The sequence below is a fragment of the Canis aureus genome, chromosome 6 (genome assembly GCF_053574225.1).
Source record: "Canis aureus isolate CA01 chromosome 6, VMU_Caureus_v.1.0, whole genome shotgun sequence".
Taxonomy (NCBI): Eukaryota; Metazoa; Chordata; class Mammalia; order Carnivora; family Canidae; genus Canis; species Canis aureus.
In genome coordinates, this window is record NC_135616.1 from 79,910,962 (window position 1) to 79,921,822 (window position 10,861).

General features: G+C 64.7%; 1 protein-coding gene across 5 annotated transcripts; it reads right to left on the reverse strand.

Annotated features, from left to right (window-relative positions):
• Positions 1 to 574: 574 nt before the first annotated feature.
• Positions 575 to 10,646, reverse strand: PTPN7 (protein tyrosine phosphatase non-receptor type 7). Of its 5 annotated transcripts, none has more exons than XM_077902480.1 (11): positions 10,492 to 10,624; positions 9,835 to 9,967; positions 9,265 to 9,436; positions 8,633 to 8,816; positions 8,284 to 8,368; positions 7,199 to 7,275; positions 6,051 to 6,188; positions 5,602 to 5,712; positions 4,588 to 4,745; positions 3,282 to 3,395; positions 575 to 2,317 (listed from the first exon to the last, which is right to left on the reverse strand). In XM_077902480.1, the coding sequence occupies exons 3-11, from the start codon at positions 9,384 to 9,386 to the stop codon at positions 2,224 to 2,226; spliced, it is 1,083 nt and encodes a 360-aa protein (XP_077758606.1). In that variant the 5' UTR covers positions 9,387 to 9,436; positions 9,835 to 9,967; positions 10,492 to 10,624; the 3' UTR covers positions 575 to 2,223. The 5 variants fall into 5 exon arrangements, with proteins under 5 accessions (XP_077758606.1, XP_077758605.1, XP_077758607.1 ...); XM_077902479.1 differs by having other exon boundaries at positions 9,826 to 9,967; XM_077902481.1 differs by lacking the exon at positions 9,835 to 9,967 and having other exon boundaries at positions 8,284 to 8,365; positions 10,492 to 10,646.
• Between the last annotated feature and the right edge of the window lie 215 nt (positions 10,647 to 10,861).

Sequence of the window (10,861 nt, forward strand, 5' to 3'; positions counted from 1 at the left end):
AGATAAACCCCTGCAGGGGAGGGGCGGTTCCAGGGAGGAAGACGGGCAGTGCTCGGAAAAGTTGGCCTGTTTTGGTGAAAGCCAAAGTTTTCTCCCAAAGGAGAGCCAACGGCGGGAGGCGCAGGGCGGGCCAGGATGCTGCGGCCTCCGAGGATGCGGCTGCAGGGCCCGCTGAGCCCCCGAGCTGGCCGTTCCCCCCAGGCCCCAGGGCAGTCCCGACCCAGGGCGGGTGCTCCTTAGTATCTGGTTTTTCAGATGTACTCACAGTTGGGCGTCCGACCCAAACCCTATGTGTCAGGCCTACCCAAGGAGAGCCTGGATGACCAGTGGCCAAAGTGGAGGGATCCCAAACTATCATCCTTCTAGCTACTGCCTCTTCTAGGTCCCGACCTAGCTCCAAGGCACCCCTCTGCCCCACTTCCTAAACTGCAGTGTCACTATGCCACGTCTCAAGAACTTCTAGAAACATCCATGCCCTGGGGTAAGGGTCTAGAGCTCACTCCTGGTCTGTGGCATCTTACTCTGTTGCTGTGAAGAGGCTCCGAGGCTTGAGAAAAAGATGGGAAGAAACGAATCAGTCATCCAAAAAAGCCTTTATTCTTCTACCCGGTCCCTTCTCCAGAGCTTGTACTAAGTTCTAGAAGGGGTGGGGGCGGCGTACCAGGGAGGGGAGCCTGCGGGCCCACGCTTACACCTCTGTTTCCCTCCCTGCCCGGTCTGAGCTGGGCAGGCTCAGGCACTTGAGAGCTCCTGCCCCGCAATCCGGGCGGGCACAGCCTGTGCGCACCTCCCATCAGGCGCAGGGAAGGTTGGGGGGCTGGGGAGCCAGCTCCCGGGGCTGCAAGGAAGGAGAGATTCCGTTGTGAGACCAAGCAGAAGCATGAAAAAAATGAACCTCCATGTCCACACTGCACGCTCTTCAGAAGGGGCGTCATGCACAAGGAGACTCGGCTGTTCTCCAGGCTCCAGCTCCTTGGGGGGCTCCCGAACCGGCATCAGCAAAGGCAGCCCCTGGGGGCTGAGCACCCAGAGGGTGGCACTTTCCTTCACCCCCACGAGCAGCACATCTTGGATTCGAGGATGAAGGACCGGAGGTCTCCCGGGGGCGTGCAGGTGAGCCCTGAGAGTGATGGTGGGTGCCCTGGAAACTGTGCTGATACTGAGATGCCGAAGGGCGTTCGCTCTCTGAGATAGACTCAGAGGGATCCCAAATTAGCCTGAGGCCCCAGGTCCGCAGGGAGCGCTTTCACCCCGACTTGCTGTGGAAACAGCCAGGCTCTCCAGGCACACTCTGCAAATGCAGGGGGACGGGGGGTGGGGGGGGGGAGGCAGGGGCAGGCGGCTGGCTTTCTAAAATCAGGCCAAGCCCTTTGTTTCACCCTTTCTCCTCATTCCTTTGTACCTCCTGCTACCGAGGGCTCTCCTGAGGTCGTGGAAGGAAGACCGAAGATGCTGGGCCCTCCCACGGAGCAGCTGGGGTAAGCGGCTGGCAATTATGGAGGCAAGGACCCCGCTGGACTTCTGAGGGGTCCCCACGCCTCCCCTCTTCCAGAGGTTCCGACTGCCTGGCCTGGTCAGCCCTGGAGCCTGATCCCAGGACTCCAGTGTGGGCACAGGGGCGGTCTGGGGCCTTGTTGCCCTTCGGTGGGTGGTATCCAGCCCTTGCAGGTGTGGGGCGAGGAGACAGTCCCTGCGGGGATGCTGGGAACGTGGCCACGGTCAGGACCAGGCTTCTCTGGCATCCGGCCTGTGCTTGGGCAGGGCCAGGCAGCCGATGGTCTTGGGTCACTGTCTCGCCGGCCCCAGGACGGGGGCACAGCTGGCGCGGCTCCTGGGAGCTTTTCCCATTGCTTTCGCCATGGCAGGGAGGCACCTAATGTCCACGTCCCAGAGATGAAGCTTGCGGAGCGCTGTGGGCAGGACCCGGACACCTGGGCTCCTTTCTCAGCTGTCCTAAATGCCGGCTCCTCGCTCAAAGCCCAGAGGGACACGGGAGGTCCCCCAAGCGTCCGTTTGGGGCCGCTAGTGGAAGCAGAAGGGCGGCCCTGCTAAAGCCCTGAGTCTGCTGCAGCCTCCTGTGGCCGCGCGAGTCCACTGAGGGGGGCAGCCCTCCCCACGCCCCTCCAAGGGGTCCCTCAGGTCACGAGGCCCACGTTCCCAGCCCCCCCACCCCACCCAGGCCTGGGGGAATTTGGCCCCTGGGCTGGTGGAGGGCCCCCGGAGTCAGGGGCAGGGCCCCTCCGGCAGCTGGGCCGCATACAGGGCCAGGGTGTGGTGCAGGAACTGGTACTGCTCCGTGGTCTGGATCATCCCGCCCCTGTATGGGAAGCACGCAGACGGGGAGTGGGGAGGGTGGGGTCAGGCCTCAGAGCCCTGCATGGGGGGTCCTCCCAGAGAACTGTCAGCCACTTCCCACCTTCATCCTCTGAGCTTCCTACGCCCTCCGGCTGCCCCTCACTCCTTCCCTACAAGGAAGGCCCCTCTGCCCCATAGTCAGGGCGACTCATACTGAGATTTGTTCTCTGACCCATCGGCTCCCAAGGCAGGACCAGGCCTCGAATTTTCCCAAACCTCAAAGTTTCCACCTCCCCATCTTAAAAGCAAGCATAACCATTCCATATATCTGTAGAGTAGGCTCTTATATACGAGAAAAGGGAGTTAACTCTTTCCTTACACCAGCTCTCGGGGGAAGGAGCCATTATTTCTCTCCAGATAAAGAGATGGGGCCTAGAGAAATACCAAGACAGCTCGGTAGGTGCAAGTCAGAAGGTGCACCCTGGTTCCCATGTCCAGGTCCAGGGCCTTCCATGCATTATCTAGAACCAACCGTACCCTGTTCTTCCACCTTCCCCTCAGTAGGGAATTTGGAAACAAAACCCAAACAGATTTGTGCTCAGATATCCACAGAGTGGCGTATTTAATTCTCAGCCTGCAAAGCTAAAATTCTAGTCTTTCCTGGGCGCTAGTTGCAAAAGAAACAGATCTTTAAGCCAAGAGTCCCTTTCTTCCTCAAGGGAAGGGCCCGATGGCGATGTGCCTGCAAGTTCTGTGGTGCCCAGGAAGCACTGATGCCAGTCCTCAGGTTGTGGGTCCCACCCACGTCCGCAGGCCCGTCCACCCACCCGTCCACCTCCAAAGACCCGCCTGTCCACCTGTCTACCTCCGCGGACCCACCCGTCCCCCTCCGCAGGCCCATCCTATCCACCCATCCACCTCCGCAGGCCCATCCCGTCCACCCGTCCACCTCCGCAGGCCCATCCCGTCCACCTCCGCGGACCCACCTGTCCAGCCGCAGTTGGCACACAATGCCCAGAATGTCCACTTCCCCTCGGGCCTTCAGCTGTTGGCAGCCAATGCGGGTGGCGATGAAGCAGCCGGTCCGGCCAATCCCTGCACTGGACACGGCCGGGAGGGGGTGGGAGGTTACGGGGCCCAGGGAACGTGGCCCCGGGCCCCAAACTACGGAGAAGCAGGGGGAACTTAGGGCGCTTTCTTTGGGGGTGGAGGCCTGGGGATGGGGGAAGCTGGCGAGACTGTCGCGGGTGGGAGCTGGTGCTGGAGGAGGTTACGTGTCCCTAACCCTGTCCCAGGGCAGCGGCCATCCCTGTGGACGCTCGGATGACCGTCTCCTGCTTAGCAGCGGGCGGTGCTTCCAGCTTGGGGCCCCCCCAAGTTTGCTGAGCCCCCACCCCGCCCTCTCCAGCCGTGAGGCCCCCCCCACAGCTGCTCATGCTCAGGGGACCTTCCCGGCGCCCCCTTCTTTGGGGAGACTTCTCGTCTGAACCCCGACAGAGGTGGCCTGTGGGGAGGGGGCCCATGAGTCCCTCTGCCTGTGCTTGTGCCCGTGCTCTGCTCTGGAATGGTGTCCTTGTGGGAAGCGCGTGCCTGTTGCCCCCTCCGTCCCACTCAGCTTCTCACTCTGCAGCCTAGTATTCCTCTGGCTAAATCCAAGTTTCTTAGCCAGTCCCAGGAGGCGTCTTGTCACGGGCCTTCCAGAGTAACTCTTAGCTCTCTCCTCGCCTCCCCCACGTGACCCCCAGGCCCCCCATGTCACTCTACTCCAGCAATGCGTCCGTTCAGAAATTCTGTCGAGGGGCCTTTGCACATGCTGTTCCATCAGTCGGGAGCGCCTCCCCTTTGCATGCCTCACTTGGCTACTTCACCTCTCGGGCTTTCACTTAGTTTAAACGTCCTTCCTCCTGGAAAAACTTCCCTGGCCCAAGTCTGGGATGTGCGACTTGGTCCTGTGCTCCCCGGCACCGCCACACAGCCCTCATCACCCTGTGTTGCACTTCGTCCTTTGATGTGCATCCTTCCTGGGGCCGTAAGCCAAGCTGTCTCCTCAGCAGCAGGGGCCATGACCCCTGCCCGCCCCAGCCGACGGGGAAGCTCTCTGATAGTGTCCGCTCTCTGGCCTGTGCCCCAGTGTCCGGCCCAGGTGGCCAGGCCCTGCCTGGAGGAGAGGATGAGCACGTGGTGCTTGCTGGTGGCCTAGAGGGCCCTTCCTGGGAGAGCTGGGCCTGCCCGACGCTGTCCTTCTTGGGCCCCTCCGGGGACAGACCCAAGGCAAGGACGGGGGCCGCGTACCTGCAGTGGACCACGATGGGGCCGGTGCTGGCAGCCGCCTCTGGGCTGTCCTCCACCTCGGCCACCAGGCGCAGCAGGGGCCCCGCCGACTCCGGGGTCTGGTGGTCAGGCCAGGCGGAGAAGAGGACGTGCTTCACTGGCCGGGTCTCCTCCTGGTGCTGTTACGGGGACAGGCATGAGGCCCGGGTCAGGCTGGGGCACCGCCAGCCTTCTCCTCTGGTGCCAGGGGTGGCGAGGGCCAGAATCACCCCATGGACCGAGCGGGTGGGATTGGGCCTCCCCTCTGCTCCCCAAGCCCCACCACTCCCTGTGCCGACGCGCCTGGAGGACTGTGCCCACCGACGGGGAGGGCCCAGGTTCAAGCCCTGGCTCTGCTCTAACCAGCACGTGACTCTGGGCACGTCCCTTAAGCTCATTCTTTTTGCTCAGGGAAAGGAGGCAGTGGTACCGTGTAGGACACTTCTCTGGACGCCTGGGGGATAATGAACTGATAGAGGAATGCTTGGAAAAGTATGAAGCGCCAGGTGCTGATAGAAGGCACTTCCCAGCCCTTGGCGTGTGTCACCATGCGTCTCCCGCCCTGGCTCCTCCAGCAGGACTCCGGGACCCCACCTCTCCTTTCCCGGGCCTCCTGGTGGCTCCTGTGGGTTCGTTGGCTCTGCCCTGACACTAGGGCACTACCTATGCTTCTCTTTCTTCTGTGCCTCAAGCTCTTCTTTTACTTTCTAAAAGATTTTGTTATTTATTTATTCGTGAGAGACAGAGGCAGAGACACAGGCAGAGGGAGAAGCAGGCTCCATGCAGGGAGCCTGACATGGTACTTGATCCCAGGACCCGGGGTCACGGCCTGGGCCGGAGGCAGACCCCCACCGCTGAGTCCCCCGCCCCGTGCCCCTCAAGCTCCTCATTTAGATGCGTGTTTGAGAAGGTTTGGAGGCGCGAAGCCCTGGCTCCCCGTGAAGGGTGGGCCTGAGTTTCCGGGTGGAGGTCAGGGGCCGCCGGGACTTCCTGTACCTGGATGCTGAGCTGCCGCACAGTGTACTCTGGACATTCTTTGGTGTCTTGGATGCGGATCCGGAAGGGTCCATAGGTCTCCTCTTCTGTGGGCCAGTAGTGGACACATTTCTAGGAGGGAGGGAGCTGGGAGTCAGAGGGGGAGTGTCTATCAGTGGAGCAGGGCCAGGATGCCAGAAAGGGGAGTGGGCCCCCCTCCTGCCCACTGGGGGGCTATGGGCGGCCTGGGTCGGCCCTGGGGCAGGGGGGCTCCTGGAGCTTGGCACCTGCTCGCTCCTCCCCGCCCTGCCTCTGACACTCAGAACTTTCTGAGAGGCGCAGACTGGGGCAGGGGGCAGGGGCGGGGGTGGGGGGCCTAGTGCTGAGCTGCCCCCTAGGGGGTAGGGGCCTGTGAGGTGCGGGAGGGGGTAGCCGGGCGGCTCCCTAGGGACTGCGGCCCCACCTCCTACCTCCTTGCCCTCCCGGAGCTGAGTGAGCATGACGATGAGTGACACTTCCTCCTGCCACACCATCTCCCAGAAGTCCGACACAGTGTTGGGCATGGGGCCCTGGGTGGCAATGTAGACCTTCTCCTGCCCGTCATAGCCCTGGGGGGGGGGGTGTGCAAAGGAAGGGCGGGAAGCAGTGAGAGAGGGCCGGGGCAGTGGTGGGGGGACCTGGACCCTGCAGGTCCTGGGATCAGGCCGCCCCACAGGGGCTCCGGGAGGAGGAGCGCGGGTTCAGACCACCGCTCTGACCCCCTCTGCCGCGGGAAGCAGGGTGGCGGCCTCCGTAAGCCTCAGCTTCCTCCTCTGGGAAGTGGGCTCGTATCTGGCATGCGGGAAGCGGTACAGATCCGATTCCAGAAAGTGCACGGAGAGGCCGGCGCCTGTTCCGTCCTTTGGTCCTTTGTGGGGCGCGTCCCCTGCCTCCCCGCAGCCTTCTACCCGCACAAAAGAAGAAAACCGCGTTCAGCCCTTGGTGGAGGGACCGGCTGGCCGTTCCGCATCACTTTTACATATTTAGTAGCAAGATGCACTCGGGGCTGCGGCCCCTTCCTGAGCCCTCGGAGCCTCAGCTCCTCCAGATGAGGAAGCCCAGAGAGAGGCTGCTCCCCCGTTTCTGCGGCTCATGGGAGGTCTCCTTCCGACCGCTGTCCTTGCCACCCCGGGCCACTAGGGGCGCTGCCTGGACAGCTACTTAGGGCCCCCGCAGAGGTGGGGAACCCGGGTAGGGAGCCACCGCCCCCTGGTTCCTACACTGATGTTAAACCATCTCCACGAAGGAGAGAGAGAGAGAGAGGAGACAGCTAAGAGCTCCTTTGTGTGCAGCACCTTCCAGGCTGAGCCCCGGGATGGAGGGGGCGGGGCAACGGTGCGACTTGCTCCCTGGGTGCAGGGCGGGCGGGGATGAAGGGCCCTGGGCTGGTATCATCCCAGCGTAACATCTGCTCTGTGCTCTGGCTGGTGGCCGGGGCCCCTTCGGGGTCTGCCCCAGCTTGGCGGGGCCGGGCAGCGGTGACTGGAGCGGGACCCACAGCTGAGAGGTGTTCTCTGGAGACAGATGTCCTCAAACACACCCCACTCCCCGCAGGGCAGCGGCGGCCAAGGCCACTCACTCGGATGTAGTTGGCGTTGATGTAGTCTCCGTCCTCTTGGCTCTGTGCCCGGCCCAGGCAGACGCGGCTCTGGGGATCTGGGAAGTAAAGATCAGCAGAGGTCAGAGGTCAAAAGGGGACCGACTAATGCTAGCTCCCACGGGGTCAGGAAGAGGTGAGTCCCCGCGCTTGTCACAGCGAGTCCGGGATAGCAGGTGGCCACGGACCCACTAAATTACTTCGTGTGCAGACAATAGGAGCCGCAGAAGGCCTCTGAGCAGCAGAGGGACGTGAGCAAAGGACCTCCCGGGGCGGGTTGACCCGGCGGATTGACCCGGTGGGGCCGTAGGGGACGGACTGTGGAAGAAAGGGTTTGGAGCAGCAGGGGCTTGTGGGCGGTCGGTGGGACACTCCAGCCCGGAGGGTGGGCAGGGGCGGAGCAGGACTGTGCCAACGGGGATGGAGAAAGAGACGTCGAGGAGAAAGCGTCTTCTCTGACGGTGAACACGGGATGTGGACGAGTGACTTGCTAAACTCGCACGGTGGTGACGAGGCGCCAGGACTCGGGCTGCACTGGGCCTGCCCAGCTCTGCCTCGAGCGGGAGGGCTGTCCCCACGCGAGTCCCAGCAGGGACGGAGGCCGGGCTCGTGAGCAGGGGAGACAAACTCCCCCAGGGCTGGCCTGGTTCTGGACGGGGCCCTGCAGGCGGGGGGACCTCCCCTCCGTCTTTGACTTGGGCCGGGACGAGGGCCACTCCCTCCCACTCCCTGGGCTGAGTGCTGACCCACCAGGCGGGCAGGGGCAGGGGCAGGGGCGGGGGCGGGGATGGGGGCGGGGGCGGGGGTGGGCGGTGAGACGGCCTCACGGCTGGGAGTTGCTGGAGGTGGGTGGGCAGCGGCAGGAGTCAGTCTCCCGGGGTCTGGAGCTTGCTTCTGTGCGGGGCCCTGGGCCTTTAGGGCCTGCGGGGTCAGCCCCTCAGAGCCCCGGACTCCCATCCCCAAACCTGCCACTGCTCTCGTAGACGCGCCCTCGCTGGGGCCGAGCCTGTCGCCCTCACACCGTCCAGCCCAGGGACGGCTGCACTCCCCTGACATGCGGTTCTTACTCGGCAGGATGGTCTTGTAGCGGTCCTTGGAGGCGTGGCCAGGGATGTCCAGGTCTTCAGAGTTGACGAAGTTCGAGGGGATCTTCTGGCAGAGGGAAGAGATGAGTGAATATCGACCCCCGTGCCCGCCTGCCCCCGCCGCCCCGTCCTTGTGTCCACAGGGGCTGATCCCGGCAATTCCCTCCTGGCCTCCGTGGGTCTGCAGGGGTGCAGCGCAGAGGGGCCCACGGGGTGGTTTTCTCCCTCGTGGGTTCTCTTTCCGGAGGCCCAAAGACGAGACAGTACGGTGCCCGCTGGCTGGCTGTGCTTCGGAGGCACACAGCACCGCGGGGGGACCCCAAGTTCTTACCAGGAATTCCTCCTCCAGCTGTTTGGGACTGGGCGGCTGGTGCTGCAGGGCCCAGCGGGTGAGGGGGTGTCCAGCTGTGCGCAGAAAGTGCAGGGTGACCTCCCGGGGCGTGTTCACTGAGCAAATGGGCTCCACGGCCCCCAGGGACCGCACATCCAGCATCAAAGCGACGTTGGAGCCCCTCCTGTGGGCACGACAACACCACTGGCTGCTGCTTTTTGCTGTTGCTGGTTCAGGGCACGTCTGAGGAGGCTGCTCCTGGTCTTCCCCTGGGCGGAGGCCCGGTGGGTTCGAGGGCTCTGGCCCCGCTGCGTTCCCTCCTTTTGTCACCTCGACGCTCCAGCTGCCTGCCTGCGCCCCTCCTGCCACACCCAGAGCGTGGACGAGCCCAGACCCAACACAGCCCTGCTCCAGGGACTACAGCCCCGCCTCGGGTTGGGGAGCAGCCCAAGGAGGCGGGAAACTTTATCCCGACCTGTCAGTGCATGCAAATGACATGCAAATGAGCACATCTGGGTTCCTTTCCAGGTTGGAGCCCTCAGCCCTCGGCCTCGGAGCTGTAGGGGCAGGCGGAGAGCACCGCGCAGGGTCTCAGGGCTGGGACACCCCCCGCCCCCCAGGAAAGGCCTCACCTCTCCTGCAGCCGCACGTGCTTCTTGGCCGGAGCTTTGCTGGGTGGCGGCTGGGTCATGGCTCCCCCCAAAGACCAGGTGGACGGCCGTGCTCTCGAGCACCCCCCCCAGTCCTGGACCATGCTGGGCTGGGTGCTGGCCTGGGGGAGGCTCACGCAGCCATGAGGTTCACCTGAAAGACAGGGCCCTCGGCAGCTGACCCCGGCCTCTCTGCCCGCCTGAGAGGCACCCAAGCCCAGGCCCACCGCCTGCTTTCTGGCACCTCCGCTCTCAGGTGTCGTCCCTTCTCCGAGCAGAGCTGTCGTTTTCACGGCAAGAAGGCCGGGGTCCCTACGAGGGGGGACCCAGGGCGGTGGGGTGGCCGGGGTTGGAGGAGGGACCCAATGAGGTATGGAGCTTGTGCGGGGAGGCAAGGTCAGGAAGGGCTCCAGACGGAGGGGGATGGGGGGCAGACGCTGCCCGAGGCTGGAGCACAGGGGGCCCGCGTGGGGCCCAGGTAAGGAAGGAGAGGGAGGAAACAGGAGCCGCGCGTTCTGCGTGGAAGGGAGAGAGAAAGCTCACGGAAGCCACCTCCAGGCCGGGCCCGCTCCGAGATGAGAGGTTTGAGGCCTCTCGCGGCAGCAGCAGCAGAGCCAGCTGGGGACCCTTGGGGACCCTGTCCTCGCTGCGGGCGGGCCCAAGGTCATTCTGGCTTCTGGGGTCTCTGTCCAGGGAGGTAGGCTGGGGGTGTTTCCTTCTTCCCCGCCCATCCCCCCACCTCCCGCCTCTGTAACCGTCACAGGAAATGGCCTCACAAGCCCTTGAGCGGCAGCGCATGGTGAGGCGACAGCTGGGGGGACGGGGGGCACGGAGGTGGTGGGCCTGAGTCCTCCTGGGGGGGACTGTCCCCACCTCCCAGAGCCAGGCCGTGGCGTCCGAGGGGTGGGGGCGGCGGCGGAGCCGCTAAGCCCCGAGGTGAGGGGACACCCCGGCCGTGCAGATGTGCGGGGAGCCAGAAGCTCGCACGAAGCAGGAAGGGATGGCTGGCCTCTGGTCCCCCTGCAGCGCCCTGGGGCTCCCTCCCCGCACCCCTCGGGGCCGTCTGATGGGGCAGCACCCATTCCCCGGCCACACAGCGTGGCACCCCACGCAGCCTCGCTCCCACCTGCCCGGAGTGCCCCCCCACCTCCCCGGGGTCCCCACCACCCCAGGACCACGGGGCCCCTCCTCCCCCGGTCAGGGACTCACTGAGGCAGCCGTGGCCTCCAGGCCGCCTCTTGCCAGCTGTCTGTCTGTCTGTTGGTCGGTCTTTGAGGGCTGAGGACGCTTCAGGAAGCCAGCTTCCTCCCTCGCCCCTCCTCGCTGCCACCCACGCACACCCCAGCCGCCTGCTGCCCTCCTGCGCCTGCTGCCACCACCAGGGGTCGGGTGCCTCTCGCCTGTGCCCCGGGGTGGGCTGCCCGGGTCCCTCGGGCGGGGGTGCGGGGACGGAGGGGGCCGGACCGCTCCCCGCCACCCTGGCTCCCCTCGCCCCCCGCCTGCGTGCTCCCTGGACTGTTTGGCCTCTGGGCTCCGGTCACGTGCAGCGTCAGCCCGCTGCCCCCAGCTCGCTGCTGGT